This window comes from Halichoerus grypus, chromosome 1 (genome assembly GCF_964656455.1).
Source record: "Halichoerus grypus chromosome 1, mHalGry1.hap1.1, whole genome shotgun sequence".
In the NCBI taxonomy this organism is placed as follows: domain Eukaryota; kingdom Metazoa; phylum Chordata; class Mammalia; order Carnivora; family Phocidae; genus Halichoerus; species Halichoerus grypus.
This window is the reverse complement of record NC_135712.1, coordinates 3,819,595-3,843,498: the sequence shown is the minus strand read 5'-3', so window position 1 is coordinate 3,843,498 and position 23,904 is coordinate 3,819,595. Positions and strand designations below refer to the sequence as shown.

Below are 23,904 nucleotides of genomic sequence, written 5' to 3'. Positions count from 1 at the left end.
GGGTTTCCTGATTACTAATGATGTTGAACATTTTTTTTGTGTGTGCCCTTTAGACATTTACCTATGTTCCTTTGTCAAGTAAAAAATTAGATGGATTTTTGCCATGTAAATATTTGTGCATCAACATTTATTTGCTCACAGATGAACATTATAAGACTAAAGATTCAGTATTGTGGATATTTTTTTGACCCTGGCACAATCAGCTACAAATAAATAGCTCTTTAAAAATTTAACTTTGGGACGTCTGGGTGGCTCAGTCGGTTGAGTGTCCGACTCTTGGTTTCGGCTCAGGTCATGATCTCAGGGTCATGAGATCCAGCTCTCCTTCGGGCTCAGAGCTCAGCATGGAGTCTGCTTGAGATTCTCTCTCTCCCACCCCCTCTGCCCCTCCCCCTGCTCTCACGCACTCTCTCTCTCTCTCAAATAAATAAATAAAATCTTTAAAAATTTTTAACTTTATTGAGGTATAATTTACATAGTCAACAATGCATCCATTTTAAGTGTATATCCAATGAATATGATGTGAGGTAAGGTTTGAGGCTCATTTTTCCCATCATATGGGCATCCTGTTGTTCCAGCACCACTTGCTGGAAAGACTATCCTATCCCCCATTGACTTACCTTTGTTGGGATCTTTGTGGGAAACTGACTGAATATGTGAGGGTATTGCCAGATGCTCCATTCTGTTTCATGAACCTATGTGTCTGTCTTAACACCAAACTACAAGGTCTGGATCACAGTGGCTTTCTAGTAAATCTTAAAATCAAGTATCATAAGTCCTCTAATTTCATTCATTTTCAAGAAAATCTGGCTTTGCTCAGTCCTTTGCATTGCCTTATGAAGTTTTACAATCAGCTTGTCAATTTCTACAAAAAAAGATCACCAGGATTTGGGGGAAGAATTTCTGTAGGATCAACATGATTTCTTCCTAAAGTGTTTAGTAGACTTCTCCAATGAGGCCATCTGGGATCAGTTTTCTTTGAGGAACGTTTGTGTTGTTGTTGTTGTTGTTGTTTTTGAGATTTTACTTATTTATTTCGGGGGGAGGGGCAGAGGAAGAGGGAGAGAATCTCAAGAAGACTCCCCACTGAGTGCAGAGCCTGAACACAGGGCTCAATCTCATGACCCTGAGATCATGACCTGAACTGAAATCAAGAGCCAGATGCTTAACAGACTGAACCACCCAGATGCCCCCTTTGAGGCATATTTTTAACTACAAATTCAATTTCTTTGATATAGGAATATTCAGGTTATTATTTGTTCTTGAGTGAGCTTTGATATAATTTGCATTTTTTAAGATAGTTGTTCATTTCAAGTAACTTGTCATATGTATTGGCATAAGTTGCTCCTAATATTCCTTTGTTATTTTTCTAATTCTTATAGTATCTATAGTCATGTCCTCTTTATAATTTCTGATATTGATTTATGTCTTTCATCTTTTTAAATTTCTGATTTTTCTGGCTAGAGATTCATCAAATACTTCAATCTTGTCAAAGAACTTAGCTTCACTTTCATTGAATTTTCTGTTCTTTTTCTATTTTCCAGTTCATTGATTTCCACCTATTATTTCCTTCCACCTTAATCTGTATTTGATTCACTGTTATCGTTCTAGTTTCTGAACTTGCAAAATGAGATTGCTGATTTGAGGGCTTTATTCTTTTCTTAGGCACCTAAGGATCAAAAGCTATACATATCCTTTCAAGCACTACTGTAGAGACATCCCACAAATTCTGATATGTTGTGATTTCATTTTCATTCATATTTTCTCATTTCTTTTGTGATTTCTTCTTCAGCTCTTGGGTTATCTAAAGTGTGTTATTTAATTTCCAAACATTTAGGAGATGTTCCCCATACTTGTCTGTTAACTGAATTCTAGTTTAATTCTTTTATGCTCAAAGAACAGATATTACATAATTTGAACCAGTTTACGTTTATTACCACTTGGTTTATGACCTGGCACATGGTCTGCCTCGGTGAATGTCCTGCCTGTACTTGGCAAGAATGTATTCGGCAGCTGTCAGGTGGTATCCACAACTGTGAATCAGGCAAGTTAGCTGATACAGCATTCCTGAGTAAAGGTGGTACTGTTACTAACTTTACTGAGAGAGGAACACTGAAATCTCCAACTGAAATTGTTGATTTGTCTGTTTCTCCTTTTAGGTCTGTCAGCTTTTCCTTTATGCATTTTTGAAGCTCGGTAATTAGATGTGTACACAGTTAGGACTGTTATATCCTCATGATGAACTTATTCACTTATAATTCTGAAATCTTCCTCTTTATCCCTGGTGATATTCCTTGTTCTGAAGTCTACTTGGTCTGATACTCACAGCACACTAGTCTAGCAACTCCCGTGCCTAGTACCTGCATGTATATCTTCTCCTATTCCTTTACCTTTTAATCAAATCCGTGTCACTATATTTAAAACAGGTTTCTTGTAGAAAACATAGATTTAGTTTCTGCTTTTTAGCTCACCTTGATCATCTCTGCCTTTTAATTGGCGTGCTTGGCCCATTTATGTTTTCGATGATTTGGGGGTTGGGTTTACATCTATCATCTTGTTCCTTTTTCCATTTTTTCATCCCATATTTTAATCAATTGAGCATCAAGTATCTTTATTATTGTGGTGGCAGAATATACATAAACACACATTTAAAATCGAGTACTTTGGGGCGCCTGGGTGGCTCAGTCGTTAAGTGTCTGCCTTCGGCTCATGTCATGATCCCGGGGTCCTGGGATCGAGCCCCGCATCAGGCTCCCTGCTCTGCCAGAAGCCTGCTTCTCCCTCTCCCACTCCCCCGCTTGTGTTCCTGCTCTCGCTGTGTCTCTGTCAAATAAATAAATAAAATATTTTTTAAAAATTGAGTACTTTTCATACTTCATGCGTCTCCACTTTGGACATCTCCAGTTTGAGCGCTTATTCGCTGTTCGTCATTGCTTTGTTACCTGGCCACTCCTTTGTTTCTCATGTTATGCTCTACTGCGTGCGCCTCTAACGGGCCACAGTCCACGGTCAATGACACCGCACCACTTTACCTGAAGAGCTGAGACCTTGCAACCAAAACTGTGTACTTTTGTTTTCCTCACCCTTCCTTTGTCATATTGTTTTCACACATTCTACTTTCACACATTACGAGTCCCACAGTACGTGGTGATCACGGTTTAAAGCAGGTCTTTTATTTTATTTTATTTTCTAAATTTTATTATGTTACGTTAATCACCATACAACACATCATTAGTTTTTGATGTAGTGATCCATGGTCCATTGTTTGCGTATAACACCCAGTGCTCCATGCAGTACGTGCCCTCCTTAATACCCATCACCGGGCTAACCAATCCCCCTTCCCCCCTCCCCTCTAAAACCCTGTTTGTTTCTCAGAGTCCATAGTCTCTCATGGTTCATCTCTCCCTCCAATCCCCCCCCCCATTTTTCCCTTCCTTCTCCTAATGTCTTCCATGCTATTCCTTATGTTCCACAAATAAGTGAAACCATATGATAATTGACTTTCTCTGCCTGACTTATTTCACTTAGCATAATCTCCTCCAGTCCCATCCATGTTGATGTAAAAGTTGGGTATTCATCCTTTCTGATGGCTGAGTAATATTCCATTGTATATATGGACCACATCTTCTTTATCCATTCGTCGATGTTGAAGGGCATCTCGGCTCTTTCCACAGTTTGGCTATTGCGGACATTGCTGCTATGAACATTGGGGTGCATATGGCCTTTCTTTTCACTACATCTGTGTCTTTGGGGTAAATACCCAGGAGTCCAATTGCAGGGTCATAGGGTAGCTCTATTTTTAAATTTTTGAGGAACCTCCACACTGTTTTCCAAAGTGGCTGTACCAACTTGCATTCCCACCAACAGTGTAAGAGGGTTCCCCTTTCTCCACAACCTCTCCAACATTTGTTGTTTCTTTCCCTGTCCATTTTTGCCATTCTAACTGGTATAAGGTGGTATCTCAATGTGGTTTTGATTTGGATTTCCCTGATGGCTAATGATGATGAACATTTTTTCATGTGTCTGTTAGCCATTTGTATGTCTTCTTCAGAGAAGTGTCTTTTCATATCTTCTGCCCACTTTTTGACTTGATTATTTGTTTTTTGGGTGTTGAGTTTGAGAAGTTCTTTATAGATCTTGGATACCAGCCCTTTATCTGTAGTGTCATTTGCAAATATCTTCTCCCATTCTGTGGGTTGCCTCTTTGTTTTGTTGACTGTTTCCTTTGCTGTGCAGAAGCTTTTTATCTTGAGAAGTCCCAAAAGTTCATTTTTGCTTTTGTTTCACTAGCTTTTGGAGATGTATCTTGAAAGAAGTTGCTGTGGGCGATGTCAAAGAGGTTACTGCCTATGCTCTCCTCTAGGAGTTTGATGGATTCCTGTCTCACATTGAGGTCTTTCATCCACTTTGAATTTATCTTTGTGAATGGTGTTAGAGAATGGTCGAGTTTCATTCTTCTGCATGTGGCTATCCAATTTTCCCAGCACCATTTATTGAAGAGACTGTCTTTTTTCCATTGCATGTTTTTTCCTGCTTTGTCAAAGATTATTTGACTATAGGGTTGAGGGTCCATATCTGGGCTCTCTATTCTGTTCCATTGGTCTATATGTCTGTTTTTGTGCCAGTACCATGCTGTCTTGGTGATCACTGCTTTGTAATATAGCTTGAAATCGGGCAATGTGATGCCCCCAGCTTTGTTTTTCTTTTTCAACATTTCCTTGGCGATTCGGGGTCTTTTCTGATTCAATTTCTTTCATGAGTGTTTTGTAGTTCCTAGAGTATAGATCCTTTACTTCTTTGGTTAGGTTTACTCCGAGGTATCTTATGGTTTTTGGTGCTATTGTAAATGGAATCGTTTCTCTAATTTCTCTTTCTACAGTTGCCTTGTTAGTGTATAAGAAAGCAACTGATTTCTGTGCATTGATTTTGTATCCTCCCACATTACTGAATTGCTGTATGAGTTCTAGTAATTTGGGGGTGGAGTCTTTTGGGTTTTCCTCATAAAGTATCATGTCATTAAAGCAGGTCTTTTAAAACGACAATTTGATGGAAAGATAATTTTCAGATAAAAATATCATTAAGATAAAATGCCCCCAAAACACGATTTTGTTAAAGTGCATTGCTTCTTCCTCTTGCTTCCAGAGCAGACTGTCTGTACTGTGCTTGCAGCATTTTCGTGCTGTTATTATTTATTTGTCTTTCTCACACATTGGACAATACAGTCCTTGAGAGCAGAAACAGTATCTATTCATCCAGTAGCCTTAGCACAGTGCCTGGGGCTTCCAACAAACACTGTAGGACTCACTGATTTCCTGGCTGACTTACTCAGTGAGGGATGCCCAGACGGCTGAGATGCGAATCCTTACAGGTGGGATGCCCTCCAGCAGGCAGACAACATCCACACTGGCTCCTAATTACTTTTATATACATTTCGTCTCCTTCCACCCCGCTGTCACCATCAGCCCCCCAGTCACAACCTGGCAGGTGAGAAGCAGAAAACAGGGGCCTCGAAGAGACCTGAACTTAAAAGGCCACAGATCAGGACTCAGGTCCCAGATCAGGACTGACTTTGGCCACCTTCCAGGAGCTGCCGGGCGCGGCCCCATTGGGTACGTCATTGTGTCTGGAGGCTTCAGATGTGCTTATGTTGTGAACAAATGTGACCCTGGGTGGGGTGTGGGAATGGAGTGGGCCACTCTGGATTGTGCTGTGGCTGGCCGGGAAAGTGGCCTGAGCCCCGAGCCTGCAGCTTGAGTCGGGACCTGACTGCTCCTGATCCCACTGGGGAAACAGAGGCCCCTGAGCAGGTGCATCAAATGCAAAGGCTTCTTTTCAGCTGCACGGGGGCGTCGACTGCTTGATAATGTAGATGGTATTAATCACCTGGGGTATGGACATTTCATGCCCACAGCTGCGAAGTTGGATCCTGAATGCTCGCTACCCTGGTTGAGCGGCTCAGGAAGAGTTAAAGCCAGCTCACAATGGGCAACAGTGAGTCCTTCTGAAAATGTGGATGTGAAAATATTTCTCTTCTAGCATTTTGAATTCAGAACAATCAGGGCATTATGGATTTTACTCTGCTTTGCTGACCTTTCTCTAATTTTCTAAGCCTTGAAACGTTGAGAGGATTATAAAAATATTCCCAATGTGCTTTTAAAAAAATTCGACACTAATAAATAGAAAACCAAAAAATAATATTTCCCCCTTCCAGCTAGTTTTAGCTTTCTATTATAGGGGAGAACTTATTTCAAAGAGGGATCTTTAATACGTACATAAATTTTTTAAAAAACTAAAGAATTTTCTTTCAAATGTAAAATTAAACCTAAGTTCAACAATCTTCTTGTTTCATATTTTATTTACTTAGCAATATGTACTAAGCACTTATTGATAAGATGAGGCGGGAACCATGTACCCATTATTTCTCTGGTAGAAGGCAGTCAGTGTTTCATGGCCAAAGGAGGGTATGGGGCTGTTCCCCCCAGTGACCACCAATTCTCTCCAGGTTTATCTTTGTCTTTCTGATGCATTTATGGATGAGCCATTGGTTTTGCTCTTCACTGATCCTAGAACTAGAAAGACCTTTGAGGATAATGGACTGAGGTGGATTTCATACCTTCCCCTTCCCCCCTACCCCGCCAGGAGCCCACTGTTCAATGATTCAGACACAACTGGGACTGTCTGGTTACAGACGGGATGGGACACTTGCAGCTCAGCCCCCTCCCCACCAGCCCCACCGCCCGGCTCCACCCTTGGGCCGTGGACAGTGGGAAACACTGACCTCGTCCAATCCATTCACTTATACACAGGGAGGTTGTGGCCCAGAGAGGCTCGGTGACTTGTCCAAGGCCCCACAGCCCCCTGTGTCAGAACTGTCCTGGGTTATGGGGTCTTGTGACTCCTGGGCCAGTGTTGCCACATTTTCTGAGCTTTGTCTCTCTGGAGTGGCCAGGGGGTGGGTGGGGAGGTAAGGGGCTGCTTTGGGAAGCGGCTGACACCTCTGGGCACCTGGACAGTGGCCTGGTGAGCTGCAGCAGTGGGGACTGGCTGAGTCAGGGGGCCTGGGAAGCAGGGACCTCTCTGAGCCTGAAGGCTAGGCCAGGATCCAACAAAAAGCCCATTCTGGGTCGATTTGGGTCCTGGTCAGTGTGGAGAGCTGCCGGGTGCGGCTGGCAGGGGCATAGGGACCTCTAACCTAGACATTACACAGAGAGGTCAGTGAATCCAGACCCCCCTCCCCAAGAGGAATCGGGGTAGGGCCTTTTCCTCAGGTGATATCCTGTGTGGCCCATCTGGGAGCTCCAGAAGAACTTTCCAGATTCTCATGTAAGACTCCCAGCAGCTCTACCACACAAGACAGTGCTCCTATCTCCTTTGCATCTAAAATGGCAGTCTATGGTTGGAGCTTAGAATTTTCTGGAACTAGCCAGCCTGATTCGCCCAATTCAAAACTGCTCTGAGAAAGCCAGGTGTTGTTTTAAAAGTTCCATTATCCCTTCCAAAATGATAAGGTGCCATTTGGTAAATTACTACTCTCTAGTACTTAGCAACATCCTAGCACCTGGGGAAATTGATTTCATCTCTTAACACTTTATGAAGGGGGTGTGTGTGTGTGTGCACGCGCGTGTGCACGCCTGTGAAAGAGACAGAGAGACAGAGACAGAGAGGGAAGGAGAGAAATGGAGGGAGGGGAGAGAGAGAGAGTTTGGGGAAATAATACATAAACACAAAGGTTTATCTGTACCTATAAAATGTAGATCATTTCTCTCTCAATGGCCTCAATTAACAGCCGGTTCTATTTCTATTTTGGGCAATTATTAGCTGTAATTTCCTAAAAATGCCACTTTAAAAACCACTATCATAAAAGGCTGTATTAGTCAGGAGTCTTTCTGAGCTGCAACCACCCCAACCAGCCTGAGCAAAACAGGGCGCTTACTGGTTCACACAGGTGGGGAATCCAGGTGCACACGCGGGCCCCTGGCACGGCTGGGATAAGGCCAACCCGCAGAGATGCTCTCCAGGCCCGGCTGGCTCATCACAACGGACACAGACAGCTTTCCCACGGGCTCCAGGGGCCGAGGCCACGAAGGGCTCTGATTGGTCCAGCCCAAGTGACAGGAGCATGTCCAAACCAATCACTGTGGCTGGGAGAGAAGGGGCTCTGATTGGTCAGGGCTGGATCACATGGTTGGCAAGATGGCAGCCCTACCTGGGCCAAGGGCAGCGGGTTCCCACCCAGGACACAGGCGTTAGTTAACTAAAAAAAGGCAGGAGAGGTGCTGGGTACACAAACCCCACCAGAGTTAGACCCTGTTTTCCCCTAGTCTGTCTCTTAAATTACCTTTAGCCCTGATAGGCCCACAGATAACACACATTCTACCACCCGATCCTTTCTGGAGCAAGGCTGGACGTCGGTGTACGTATGTACAACTACACACCGTGTTTCATTTTCAAACCTTGGTTCTGCTGTATTTGTTGCCAGGGCTTTCATTGTACTTAGCTTTCTGGGTTCATTTCTTCACATACAGCCCATTTATTCTGGCAATGCACTTCAACCTCGATTTCAAGAATTCAGAGATTTGGCAACATCTCTAAGTTGGGAGCTTTTAGCACAGGATTGTCTTTGCAATTTGTGCTTTTCCTCCTGCTGTCCTTGGCTACTTGAATTCCCAGCACACAGACCTTCAACCTGCCGGGATTGCCTTCTGCAGGGGAGGCTACCTGGATCTTCTTGCTCTCTCTGGCAGTGTTCTTAAAAATGTCAGTATATTTTCCTGATGGTCCTCTCTCTAGCATTTGCTTGCACAACTTCACCCTAGGCCACCTGCTTGCTGCAGAAGCCTCGTGATCAGCTCAGTTCCCCTCACAGCTTCTTGGCTCCTCATGCCTTCTCTTAACTGCCATGTAGATATTTTAATCTGATGGATTATTATAAGAAATGACCTCCAATGGCAGGTTTGGAGTTGGCTTTATAAAGAAGTGAAGAAATGCTCTAGGTCCTCAAAGCTAGGGACCCAATCCTTAGTCATTTGGCAGTATCACGCAGTGACTTCTTCCCTGCACACGGTGGGTATATAATTAATGCTGGTGAATTTAACTCCAGTATACACCTGACACACTTCAGCCTCTTTCTAGAAGGCATCCAGCGGCTCCATGTCACAGAAAGTGTGTTCTTCTTCAGGCTTCTACAAATCATTGGCGTGTGATCAAATGCTGGTTAAAGATTTGTTATGTTTTGGATGCGTGTGGGCGTGTGTGTGTGTTCATGAGTGCATTCATGCATTCACAGAACTTAGGTTGTGAAGATTGAGTTGGGGACCGGGTGTCCCACAGTTCCAGACTCCTCCCAGGGTCGACCTTGCATGATGACTTACATCATAGCAGATGTTCAGTAAATGTTTTCGAATCAACTGAAGAACTATTTCGATGTTTACAAAAGTGTCTTCTTCATGTTCTCCTCAGCGCTGCACATTGCCCTAACAGATCATTTTGCATCACCCCCCACCCATCAGGCTACTCCTATGTACTCTGGGCCCCAAGAGCCACCCAGTTGCAGTTGGGGGGGGTGTATGGAACTGCTTTCACATTTCTTTCTGGAACCTCAAAGTGGTACCTGCTTTAAGGTTCAACATCTGAATGTACAAAACCCAATACTGAGGTTTATTGGTGCTTTCCCAGTGGGATGCTATGCTCCGGCAAAGATGAGAAAGATCACCAGGCAGCTGGGAAGGCACACCAAGGTCTCCCAAAGAATTCACAGGGAGACAGGAGAAATGCCATATGATGTTCTTCATCTGTAAAATAAGGAGCTCAGCATGATGATCTCCATGTTCCTTGTAGCTGAAAAGTCTGACTTAGAAGCCCAGTATACGCGTGCAGGGTTGGAGAGGAATAATTTCTAAAAGTGATCTCTTTCATGATGCCATTCACTCAAAATCCAATTAAACTTCTTAGAAACATGGATCTCCTCCAGCAAAATACCCTTGGTTTCCTTTTAATAAACAGGCCATTTTTAAGTGGTTAAAATGTTCTGGGAAACATTTTCACATGATTGCACTGGATGCTTCAAGCTAAAAATACACCCACTGTTTTTTTTCCCCTACTTGCAATTTTGACATCACTTACATCGACACATTCAAGGAGCTGACATTTGATGGTTAGATCTTCTATTTGGATTAAACACTTTGGAAGTTTTTTTTTTTAATTATAAGACAATCATTCAAGTGAAAAAAAATCTTGATTTATTAAAATGTTCAAATGCCACTAAGAGATGAATCACCATACACGATGATTCTCCTTATTTGAGAGGCGGCTGCCTGAAGGACAGAGCCAGTTACTGCCATGAGCTGACCGTGTAACCAGGACCACATGCCCCCTTTCCTTCAGCTTTGAAGACTCAGTCCTAAAGAATAGGAACAGGAGTTTCCAACTTCACCAAATGCTGCCCAATTGCCCTCCAAAGTAGTTGTACCATTTTATGCCCCCAACTGAAGGTATGAGAAGTCTTGCCCCTCCACATGCTTGGGGACACTTGTTATCGATAGATTTCGAGTATTTGTCAGTCTGAGGAGTATGAGACAGGAGGTCATGCTTTTCATTTCCAGCTCCATGCTTACTGACAACTGTGAGCACATTTTCACGTGTTTTTTAGACGCTTGAGTTTCTTCCGTGAATTTCCTATTTATCTATTCTGCACATTTTAAATGATAGATTTTTTTGTGCTGTTAATTTGTAGGATTTCTTTATATAGTCTAGATATTAAGTCTTTGGGGTTGAGTTGCACATATATATCTTCCCAGTCCAATTTTCTCGTCAAACATATACTAGCACCTCACAACAAATTGTATAACACTCTTTTTCTGTTCTTTGAAACAATTCGTATAAGATGAAAGCCATCTAGTTCATAAAGATTTGATAAAATTTACCTGAAGATCAGTCTGGGATGCCTAGGGAGGTGGGAGAATTTTGGCTACTGATTCTATTTATAGAAGGCTTAAGGGTTTATTCGGGCTTTTGTTATCTTCTTGATTCAATTTTGGTGATTTTCACTTTTCTAAAGATCATCCATTTCATTGCTGTTTCCAGATTCATTGGATAAAGTTATTCATAGTATCTCTTAAGTGTGTTTTTAATTTTCCCTGTAATTAGGTCCCACTGTTCATTCCTATTAGTCATAATTCTTTTTGCCTCCCTCTCTCCCTCCCGCCCCCCGCCACCCCCTCTCTTCTGTATCTTTCAGGCTAGAGGTTTGTCTATTTCCTGAGCTTTTACAGAGAACTCGCTTTTAGGTTTGTTGATTTTTGTCATTGCTTCTGGGGGTGGCATTTAGCTGTCACAGAATCATGTGTTCTCGCTAGCCAGCCATTCAGGAGGGCCGGTGCCTCATGATTTCTATTGTGATTTCCTAACTCCAGAGTCATTTAGCAGAGTGTTTATATTTTCTCAACATACTTTTGAAGTGTTTGTGTTGTTGACTTGTAATTTAATTGCACTGAGGTCTAAGAATGTGCTCTGGATGATGGCAATTTTTAAAATGTGTTGAAACTTTATGGAAAAAAAAAAACCCTTCCCTTGTGGTTAAGTAACCTAGTGCCATGTGCACTTGAAAGAACGCACATTTTCTACCTTTCAGACACTAGATGCTGGCCACTGCTGTGAGCAACCGGGCCTTGGCCCAGCTGGGACCTATTGGGAAGGGCGTAGAACATTCCAGACTTCTTTGTCCAAGGAAGGAAGGTCGGGGCTCCCGCCTCCCGACTGGTGAAGTTCCTCCATGAGACATCACCTCCTGTGCTTCTGGGCAACTCAGGGCTGAGCGGCGAGTAGGGTCCTGCTGGCAACCTCCTTCTGAGGCATCAGAGAAGGCGGGGGTGGGGGGGCGGCAGGACGTGAGGGATGTGGGGCTGGGCATGTGTGAGGTGAGAGCCCTCGGCCGGAAGGGAGCCAGACCTGCATGCACCTGTTTGCTGAGGCCGCAGCTGGCATTGGGCGGATCTGAGCTGCAGACTAGGCATCTGGGGCAAATCGTTTTCCAATTTATTAATGTCTGTTTGGCATTTATGACTTCCTTCCGTCTTCTTTGGGCTTATTTGCTCATTCTTTTCCGACTTCTTACATTCGGAAATCTAGTTCATTATTATCTTAGCCTCTCCTCTTTTCTAATGGAAGCTTTTAGGATTTTGAACATCTCTCCGAGAAACACTGTATCTGCGTCCCTCGAGATTTTTAAAAATTATTTATTTATTTATTTAATGGGCCCAGCACGCTTCGGCTTCGCGACTTTATTTATTTTAGAGAGGGTGCATGAACAAGCACGAGCCGGGGGTGGGAGGTAGAGGGGCAGAGGGAGAGGGAGAGAGAATCCCAAGCAGACTCCCCGCTGAGCACGGAGCCCAACGTGGGGCTCGATCCCACGACCCCAAGATCAGGACCTGAGCGGAAACCAAGAGTTGGAGGCTCAACCCCCTGTGCCCCCCAGGCACCCTTGCCTCCCTGAGGATTTAAGATGTAGTAGGTTTAACATGGCTATTTCAATAAGTATTTTCTAATTTCAACATTGTTTCTTTTTTTGGCCCACGAGTTAGTTGGAAGTGTACATATTAATTCACACACATCTCCTTCCCCCACATTATCCTTGTGGTTAGTTACTCACCTACGAATGGACAAAGAATGTGATGTGAATGAGACCAAACTGGATGGTTTTTAAGGCTCGCTTCGTGCCCCAGATGTAGGCAAACTTTTGTAAATGTTCTGCGTGTGCTTGAGACATACCTGTGTTCTCTCGAATGTAGGGAATGCTGTTCACGCCCATCCAGGGCCTGACGTTTTGGGATGTTTTGTCCAACTTCCAACTACTGGTATCTGCCTCTCAGTGTCTGAAGGCTTTTCTAGAACTCCAGACGGCAGGGCAGAGAGGCCTGGGATCGACAGCCCCAGGGGAAGCCATCAAGAGCAAGGATGGGAACTTAGGATGGGGCCCTCGGCCCTGCACACTCTGAGGGTTCCATTGTCCTGGGGGTGGAGCCCTTGCGTGGGCACTCACACTCTGCATTTATTGCTCACACTTTTGCTTTAAATGTTATGTTGTCTGATATTAATATGTATTCTTTACTAATATCCTCCTGTTACTTCTCTTTCTCTCTCTCTTTACTTTTTTTTTAAAGATTTTATTTATTTATTTGAGAGAGAGATTGAGAGTGAACAGGGGGAGGGGCAGAGGGAGGGTTTGGAAAAGCAGACTCCTTGCTGAGCAAGGAGCCCAATGCGGGGCTCAATCCCAGGACCCCGAGATCATGACCCCAGCCGAAGCCAGACACTGAACCGACTGAGTCACCCAGGCGCCCCCCTTTACATTTTAATATAAAAACTTCTAAGCATAACAGCAGAGAGAATAGTATGACAAACCATCGTGTATCCTCCACCTGGCTTTAAGATCCACCAACAAACCTGTTTCTGTCTTCAGAGAGAGGTGCTGGGTGTTGAGCAGAAGGGTAGTCGTCTGCGTGGAGGGGAGGGGTGGTGGGTGGGCGGAGGGGTGTAGGAGCCAGTGTCTGAAGTGGGGGCAGTGAGGCCCCATCAGCGCAGGGGTGTGTCCCCGTAGGGACTGCGCGCTGTAGCTGATGTCCTGCCAAGCCAGTCCCACTTTCTGTTCCTGCGTCTTCAGGATTAATTTAAGGCTTGGAAAGAGACATTCTCAGCACACTCCCAGTTTGTGACCAGACCATTAAGAAAGATGTTTTGAGGGGCACCTGGGTGGCTCAGTTGGTTAAGCGTCTGCCTTCGACTCAGGTTATGATCCTGGGGTCCTGGGATCAAGTCCCGCATCGGGCTCCCTGCTCAGCAGGGAGCCTGCTTCTCCCTCTGCCTGCCGCTCCCCCTGCTTGTGCTTGCTCTGTCAAATAAATAATAAATAAAATCTTAAAAAAAAAGATGTTTTGATAGTTCTGTATAAATAAGAACACTCAGAGAAAGCGATGGTGGAATGTCCCGGACTCGGAACCAGCAGGACTGGGATCTGGCCGCCTCACTCGCTGTGTGCCCTGGACAAACCACGGAGCCCTCTGGGCCTCAGTCACCTCATCTGCAAAGTGGGGATATTATAGGACAACTAACTTAACCTGGGTTTAGCACCGAAAGTCCCACGTCCAGGGACTCCTGTTGCTGCTGCCCCCAGACCTGGGAAAATCAAGACAACTGGTCACCAGAAACAATACCTCCACCTCCAGATTGTCCTAAGGACTAAGGTACACAAAGTCTGTAAACAGCTGAGCAAGGTGCCAGGCACGCGATACACACTTGTTTTCATAATCATGGAAACAGTTACAGACATCTACTTGGGACAAAGTGTGAAATATTAAAATTTGACGTACAAAACAGCTTAGGGGTTATAAACAAGCCAGCTTAAGTGGTTTGGATCAGAAGGGCCATATCTCTCTTTTCCTTAACTCTGCAGCCCAGTGTTGGCCGAAGGGATGGCTGGGCGCTGGCTGCCAGGAGGGCATACCCGTCCTCTGCCAGCAGGGCCAACACCTCGGACCCTGTTACCCGCCGGCAGCCGCTCATCCAGGAAGGGGCGGCGATCAATGCCCCAGAGACGATACTCCAGGAGGGCCACCTGCCCGGCCATCGCAGGCGGAGGCGGCAGATTATAGAGGATGCAGGGGCCTGACTGGGGTCCCCTTGTGCTCTCTGGGTGAAGAGGTGCTGCAGGAGCCTTGGCAATGACAAGGTCAAAAGAAGCCACCAGGGCATTTTCCATGATGAAATGTCACCACGGAGGCCTTGACAGCCAGGCAGCCACGGGGGAGCAGGGCAGCCCGTCGTTACGGAGATGGCTCTGGAAGGTCGAGCAAACTTGCAGCCAGGGGCTTTGGCCTCCCAGACCAAAGCGGGGAAGTCAGATACAGACCAGCAAGAAGGTCTAGCCTGGGACTTTACTCATTTAAAATCTATTGTCATCTATCTATCTATCGATCGATCTATCATGTAAATCTATCTATTCATCATCCATCCATCTTTCATCCATTCACTCTAAAGGACATCCTAAATGTGGTTGCTTCATGTGAATTGAGCTCACCATGTTAAATAACAAGACATCTTTTTTATTTAAAAAGCCTGAAAGGTTTGCAGTGTGTTTCAGGGGAGACCTGACGTCTGCAGGGCTGGGGAACTAGCCAGTTCTTCCCACCAGAGGCTGCAGGCCCAGCATGGGCTCTGCTGGACGGCTGCATTGCAGGTCATGTGAGGGCCTTCAGGTCCCCAGTCCCCTGTCTTGGTTCTGAGCTGGGCCGTGCGAAGGGAACTTTTCAGTGGGGTGTCAGGATTATCTAAGTGTCTTCCTGTGTACAAGAGCACACCCTTCCTTGGGGAATTCTAAAACTATGGCAGGTGCTGACTTTCCCAGTGAGGGGTGCCCGGGGTTGGCAGACGCCCACAGCCTGTCCCTGCCCCTTCCCTTGGCAGACATCACTAATCGATCGGGGCACCAGGTCCTGCTGAGTCCAGACGTGGCCCGACAGGGATGAAGACAACGACCGCCATCCTGACTGATTCACCTTGGCCTGCAAGATGAACCCTAGGTTAGATCCTTTGTCCCGACGGGGAGCTCTGGCTGGTGCACCTCATCTGCTCTTGCTTGTGAGGATGATCCACAAACCAGCACAGAACTCCAGGCTCCACTTTCAGAAACTGCTAAAATCTTTACGTACGAAACACTGCGTCAGCCTGGCACTCAGCTCTTCCCACCAATTCCCTGCTTTGCCTCCGTGGCCCTGGCCTTGCCACCTCTGGGCCACGGTGGTCCACGCACCCGCCCCCACCTGCACGCAGGTGGGAGCCCCAGGGCCCGTGACACCCAAGATGGGTCTTGTGCAGGAAGGAGGACCCAGCCCATATCCCGCGTCCTGGAGGTCGCAGGCTGAGCTGGGGATATTTTCCGACAAACACAGTGCTGTAGAGCTTTCTCCACTGAGTTCCACAATTTAGTACGGGGAAGAATTGTAGTAATGCAGCGTATCTACGCGTGAAACAAGAATGGGCTTTTATGGCCCGGCCTGGGAACCTAACCCCTGTGTCTATGGGAGAATGCATTCTCAGTTCTCCACAATAAGCTGGAAAAAGTGCTGGCACGCCCTGCGCGGGGACTGCCAGCACCCCGGAAGCTGCGCGTCCGCCCATACCCCGGGACTGGGGCTGGGGCCGAGGCGGAGGGGGGACACCGCCTCCATGCGCCCCGCACCCGGCACTCCGCGGGGGGCGGCGCTGGTGAGGGGCCCAGCGCAGAAGTCCTTTCTGCCGTGCTCCACCAGCATTTCGTAAAGAGCTTCTAGAACCAAAATCTGCAAGTTGGGATTTCTAGGATTCAAAAAGCAAAACCTGTGGCAGCTGATGTCCTGATACCAAGGGCGCGTGTTGGTTCTGGGTGGATGTGGCTTAAAGAGTGGCCTCGGGAGGCAGGGAGGCCTTAATGGAGCCTCGGGCTCTGCTCTGCCCCCCGCAGGACTGCTACTGCCCGGATGGAATTTTCTTAGACGCTCAGCGGCCAAGGCTGGTTCTCACGGGTTCTAGACGTTCGATGATGTTTCCGTGGCCCTGTCTGCAAGCTGCTCCACGCTCAAGGAAAGCCTGTAAAGCCCACCCACTCGGATGAGCCCAGAGACCTGACTGCGACTGACACCTGTCCACGTTTGATGGTGACCGTGGGGAGAGACGCAGTGCCCAGAGGAGCTCTTATGCAGGCCCACGCCACCCATCCTGCCTTCCAGGCCCTCTGACCCCGGGCAAGCACTTGCTCTGCTGGCTTCTGTCTCTCCCCTTGGCTCTAGGGCTGCACCAACAGCCTTTTCCATGGCCATTGCGACTGTCCCCGCATGCGAGCAGGCTTGAGGTTTTGCCAGCATCCTTGTGACTTACATCAAATTGTATATGTATTTTTTCAATCCCAACCATGTGAGATACTCTTCTGTGCTTCTCCAGTGTCCCTGTTCTGAAATGAGCCAGCAGAAAGAGGTGGCTGTACGAATCTGCTGGCTCTCAACTGGGAACATCTTAGGATCCCTCTTCCGGTGTTGGGGACAAAAGGCTCTGCCCCCAGCTTCCTGCCTTTTTGTTATTGTTGTCGTTGTTTTGGTGCCCGTTCTTCACAAGCCCTTTTAACCTTTGGCATATCAAGAAAATATTCCAGGACTTTTTTGGAAGAACAAATAAGGCAGTTGACTTGGGGTCATGCTTTACTTCTCATTTCTTAACCTGTGGTTCATCAGGAAAGCTCCACCCTCATCCTCATGTCCTCAAGGGCCTCAGTCTGCCACAATCTTGCCCCATAGCGACCTCAGACTGCACCACCCTGGGGGACAGGCACAGAGGGTGGAGGCAGCTGGACAGACTCAGATCAGCGGGCCAACTTAGAAAAGAGGATCAGCCACTTCCAGCTGGGGTGCAGAGCTCCCAGGAGTGTGGCAGGATGGTAGCCAAGGGTTGTTCAAAGAGATGGGGGGCATCTGGCCCTCAGCCTGGGCCACCTCCAGTGGCCCAGCAGCGGCTCCGAGGCATGGCCCTGGACCTCTTTCCCGGCTCCCCAGCGGTGCTGATTCACATTCTGGGGTGAAGGGAGGTGTTGATATTTTTAAAGAGCCCCTCTTCCAGAAGGTTCTGCTGGGAAACCCGGTTTTGGAACATTTTACTCAAATTGTGGGTTGTAAATGGGGGAATTGGCACTCTTTAACATAGATGGTCCAATTCAAGGCAAATGGTGAAAGTGATTTTTATCTGTAGACCTGGTGTTGCCAAGAAAATTGAGTGTTGTTTGTAGAAGAGACAGATGCCTCCTGATTTCCAGTGACAACATAGTTTGGCTTATTGCCTGGGTGTTATTACTAAAGGTAGATTGCAACATTCATCTCCTGACCAGTTCCTAGGAGTACAGTCCCAGCACCCTAAGACAAACCACCCCAAACAGCCACAAGCTGTAGGTGAGAAGTAATGCATCATCTCTTCTGTGGAAATGGCTTTGCATGTATAGAGGTCAAACATCAGAGACCGACTCAGAGAAAGCACTAGCAGTGACTGACTTCAAAATAACCATGATAAATCCGTGAAAAAGAGAGTAAAAGATAGGTAAAATCTATGCAAAAAGGGGGCATTTCACAGGGGAATTGAAATCTACAAAAATCATCAAATGGACATTCTAGATGCACAAATAAATATTTTAAATGAGGGTATTTCAGATGGCTGTAACAGCAGACTGGATACAGCAGAACGCAAGAAAATAAATTTGAGGACAGATCAACAGAAAATATCCAAAGTGAATCACAGAGAGGAAAAAATTATAAACACAGAATAAAGCGTAAGACACACAGGAAGGACATGATCGAGAGCAACACAGGTGTAACTGGAGTCCTGGAAAAAGAGGGGGGGAGAGAGAGAGAGGGGAGGGGGGAGAGAAGCAATACTTGAAGAAATAATAACCAAATATTTTCCAAATCTTATGAAAGGTAGTGACCCGTGGGTTCAAGAAACTAATGGATAAATAATTTAAAAAAATCCAACTTAGGCACATCGTAGTAAAACTATCTATAAATCAATCTATAAACTATTATCAGTCATAGATGATTTTAGGAAATTTGCTAATATGTGGAAATTAAACTACATGCTCCTAAACAAACAATACTTCAAAGAAGCAATCGCAAGGGAAATCAGAATACACTTTGCTATGAATGAAAATGAAAAACGCAACATACCAAAATTTGCCGGTGCAGAGAAAGCAGTGCCCAGAGGGAAGTTTACAACTGCATGTGCCAATATTAAAAAAGAAGATCTCCGGATCAATAAGCTGATCTTCTACCTTGAGAACCTAGAAAAAGTAGAGCAAACTAAGCCCAAAGCCAGCAGAAAGAAGGAAATAATAAAGATGGGAGATTATGATTGGAAATAATAAATAATTGGTTTTAGCAAAGTTGCAAGATACAAAGTCTCCATACAGAAAAACCAATTTTTATTTCTACATTGTAGCAAGAAACAACTGGACAGTGAGGTTAAAACATATCATTTACAATAATATAAAAATACGAAAAAGAAGAAATCTAACTGAAAATTTATTCGACAGACAAGAACTATGCACTGAAAACTTTATAGCACCGCTGAGAGAAACCAAAGATGACAAGTGGATGGAGAGATAGTCCATAGACATGGGTGAGGACACTCAGTGTTGTAAAATGTCCCTTCTCCTCAAAGGGACCTGTAGATCAAGGCAATCTCTGTCAAAACTCTAGTATATTTGCTTTCTTCCTTCTCTTCTTCCCCTTTTGGATGACAATTGACAAGCTGATTCTGAAATTTATATGGAAATACAAAGGATCTAGATCACTGTCGTATTTCGGGACTTATTTGGAAACTGCAGTAATGGCTGTGGTGTGGTATTGGTGTAAGGACAGACAGACAGAACAATGGAACAGAGTAGACAGTCCAGAAATGCACCTTCCTCCCATGTATGGCTACTTGATTATATCAAAGGGCTGGTGCAATTTGATGGAGAGACGATGGTGTTTTTAGGATATTGGCATTGGAACAATTGAGCGAGCATATGGAAACGTGCACCTCGACCTCTGCCTTTCACATAGAAATTAACTTAAGATGGATCATACACTTAGATGTGAAAACCAGAACAATGGTGCTTCTAGAAGAGAACATAGGAAACTATTTTCATATTCTCGTGGTAGGCAGAGATTTGTCAGAGAAGACATGCATACAAAGACAACTCCAACCCATAACCATAAAGGAAAATGGTGATAAATTGGATTTTATTAAAATGAGGAACTCCTATCATGAAAAAACATGAAGAAACTGAATGGCAAGCTCAGGCTGGGAGAACACATTTGCAGGGTTATCTATGTGAGGCAGAATGCACATCCAGAATAGACCAAGAAATCCTACAGATCAATCGTTAAAGCAAAACAATGCAATTTTAAAAGGAGAGGAAAATTGAACAGGCGCATCATTAGTCAGGACAGAAAAGCAAATTAAAACCTTGGTGCTGCAATCACCACCCACCTATCAGGGTGACCACATTAAAAAAGAAACTGAAAATGCCAAGTGGGGGAAAGGGTATGAAGCAGCAGGGGCGTTACCTTCTGGTGGGAGTACGAACTGGTAGAAATTTGGAATGCTGATTGGTAGTATTTACTAAAGTTAAACATTCTTATCCCGTAACCTGGAGATTTCACTGCTAGGGATATCCTCAAGAGAAATGGATGTCCATGTCCACCAGGAGACACGAGCAAGGAAGCGGACAGTGGCTTTAATGAGGATGGCTGAAAACCGGCCACAACTCACGTGTCCATCAGTAGCAGAAAGGAAAATCAAACTGCAGAGGGAGGAACTGTGGGTACACACCACAGCATGGACGAGTTTCAGGAACATAATGTTGAGCGGAAGAATCCAGACACGAAGAAGGACATACTGTATGCCAATTACATGAAAATCAAGAATAAACAAAACTAATCTATGGTGACTGAAGCCAGAGGAGTGCTTATCTTTAGAGGCGGGGATGGGTTGGGATCGGGCACAAAGAACATTTCCCATGGTGGAAATGTTCTAGATGGAAATGTTCTATATCATGATCTGGGTGGTGAATATACAAGTGTATAGATATGTAAAATTCGCCAAGCCTTATGTTACAATTTTTGTGCTTTACTTTAAAGAAGAAAAAAGAATCCTTCTTACAGGGAAAAAAAATATTGCAATCTCTGGAGCCAGACTTGACTGTTTTGGATCTGAGATTGGATATTTTCTTGCTGTGCGACCTCAGGCAAGTTACATAACCTCTCTGTGCCTGACTTCCCCATTGTGGATAATAACAGTGTCTGGCTCATGGAGTTGTGATGAGGATTAAATGAATTAATGGCTACAACATTCAGAGCACAATTCTGGAACCCACCATGGCCTTCAAAGCTATCAGTTTCTGTTATCAGGTGATGGCTAATCTCCCCTAACCCTGTGAGGTCTCAGATGCTCCAACAGCTCACTTTGCCCCCACTTTGCAGCAACATTCGCTGGCCAGGGCTGTTGTGATATGAGGTTATTGAAGTTATTCTAGCCCTCCCACTAGGAAATACTCCATTTATCCTGAACTATTACCCTAGAGGCCCTGATGCTTTTTAGTCTTGGCTGTAATTGTTTTTAATGTGTGTTACAAAAAAATAAATAAATTCCACAGTGTTCACAAATGTGAAATCTATCATCTGACCAAAAGTGGGAAATAAGTAGATTTCACACTTGGCCAATCTGTGGACAGACAGGTAGTGGGTGCTATTTTATGCCAGTAACCTTGGAGGGAGCAGACTGACCTTCAGTAACCTCACATGCTTCCTGTTTGCTCCAAAAACGGTGACACCGGCCATATTATTACACATATGATTGCATTATGCCTATTTTAAAACCATTTGTCTTGTATGTGCATAGAGCAGAAACTGAAATCATTGTTTGTGGTTTGGGGGTTTTCACATGTTTGCAGTGATGAAAATTGAAATTCTGTCCTGCATAAGGCGGGGCTACTTCCCTTTATTAATTGCAGAATAAATACATCTCACTGCAGAAAGGTCTATTTCCCAGCAGAAGGGCTCCTTGGGAAGTGTTTACATCTAAGCTTGTGGGTAAGTCACTGACAAAGTGCTCTTTCGTAAAAAAAATTTTTTTTCAATATAAATGTATAGGGTAAATGTAATCAACTAGTTGTAGGTCAAAGAACATATGTCATGTGTGTTAGTATAGGCACAAATAATAATTTATAATTTGAGCTGTGATGTAAAGTGTCTCTGATTTAAATCAGTCAGTCAGCAAATATTGGGGAGCCAACTAGGATGCAGGTATCTGCTGGGTGTTGGGGCTCAGGGAGAATGAGCCAGAGCCTCCCTGTGTCCTCTGGGCCCACAGGCCAGTGAGGGAAACACAACTGATCTGTAAATTGGGAGGGGTTGCCTCTCTATGAAAAGTAAGATGCCTTAATTTTTCCCCCAGTTTTGTTGAGAAAGAATTGACATATAACATTGTACTAGTCCCAAGGTGTACAATATAATGACTTGATCATGTTTATATCACAAAATAATCACCACAATAAGCTTAGTTAACACCCATCACCTCACGTAGTTATAATTTTTTTCTTGTGATGAGAACTTTTAAGATTTCTTCTCTTAGCAATTTTCAGATACGCAATACAGTAATGTGCACCATGCTGTATGTTCTGTTCTCCAGGACGTGTTTATCTTAGAACTACAAGTTTTAACCTTTGGACCACCATATTGATGCCTTCACAATGGATATTGAAATGTCGTCACTCTGAGCTATGAGGCCCTTTGTACATTTATCCATCCATTTTTCCTTGTAGAACGTCCCACGCAGAACGGTCCATCACAGGAGGAAAAGAAGAGTAAGCCATTTGGGAAGATGGTGAGCAATGGCAACCCTGGGGGAGGGTCAGGGGAAGGTCGTGGTCTCAGAACCTGGAAGACATGTTAGATGCACACAAACCTCCTGCTCTTCCCTCTTCTTGGCTCCAGGCACCCAATAACTGCCCCATCTTACTCAGCTGTCACCATGGTACTCTTAGTATTCCCATTTTACTGATGAAGATTGAGGCTTTGAGAGGTGAGGACCAGCCCAGCACCACAGATGGCTAATGATGGGGCCGACATTCCATCCATCACTGCCTTTGCAGGTGCCTGGGCACTTGAGCCCGCACACCAGGAGTTCTAGTAAGGAGGAAGAGCATTGTCCCATCCATCCTCACTTTCTCAAGTCGACAATGAACGGTCACAAATGCTTCCTTGTCCAGCAGCCCACTGTGTGGTCCCGAGTGACCTGGTACTCTCTGGTTTCATGTCCTCTCCCTATTCATCCCCAAAACTCCGCCACTTACTTCTTCACTCCCCATAGTCCATGTGACGTCCACTCGGTGCCACAAGTTGGTCTGAGGCCACCTCATCTGGAGTGGCCTCACTCAGGATTGTCCTGTGACTTAAAAAAAAATTAACCTTTGAATTTTGAGATAATTGAACATAGAGAGATCCTATGTGCCCTTGACCTAGCTCCCCTCTTGGTCACATCCAGGATGTTGATACTGAAGTCCAGATGCAGAGTGCCATCCACACAAGGCTCCCTCATGCCACTCTCCAATAGCCCCATTCTCTTTTTTTCCACTCCATCCCCTCCTTAACCCCTGACAATCACAAATCTGTCCCCATTTGTGTTATTTTGTCATTTCAAGAATGTCACATGAATGGAGTTGTATGGTGTCTAACCTCTTCAGACAGGCTTTTTCCAGGAGAATTCTCTGGAGAGCCATCCAGGTTGTTGGGTGTTGAATAGCTCATTACTTTGTATTGCTGAGTAGCGTTCCATAGTGTAGACCACAGTTTCACTATTTACCTACTGACGGACATCTGGGTTGTTTGTAGGTTTTGGCTAATCACAGACAAAACTGCTGTAAACCTTTGTGTGTTAATTTTTGTCTGAATGTGAGTTTTAATTTCTCTGGGACAAATGTCCAGGAGTGCAATTGTTCAAAGTTGAGGAAATTGCCCTCTATTTCTATTTTTCTGAGTTTTTTTACAACCACGAATAGATGTTCACTTTTGTCAAGTGCTTTGTCCATATCAATTGGCATGATTATGTGATTTTTCTTCTTTAATCTGTTAATGTGGTGTACTACATGGACGTGCAAATATTGAACCAGACTTTCATGCTTGGGATAAACCCCACTTGGACGTAGTGTATCATTTTAAATGTATATTGCTGAATTCTGTTGGCTACTATTTTGTTAGTGATTTTTGCATTTATATTTATGAGACGTTTTGATCTGTAGTTTTAAAAAAATATTATCTTTGTCTGATACCAGGGTAATACTAGTTAAATAAA

At 44.8% G+C, this 23,904-nt stretch overlaps 1 protein-coding gene across 1 annotated transcript in view; it reads left to right on the top strand.

The window, feature by feature from the left end:
• The first annotated feature begins 22,419 nt into the window (after positions 1-22,419).
• The window catches only part of ABCG1 (ATP binding cassette subfamily G member 1), a 68,174-nt gene continuing 66,689 nt past the window's right edge, over positions 22,420-23,904 (top strand). Inside the window, exon 1 of the mRNA XM_078071016.1 lies at positions 22,420-22,437. Coding sequence (XP_077927142.1) covers positions 22,435-22,437 — 3 coding nt within the window. The 5' untranslated portion in view covers positions 22,420-22,434. The remainder of the gene's footprint in view (positions 22,438-23,904) is intronic.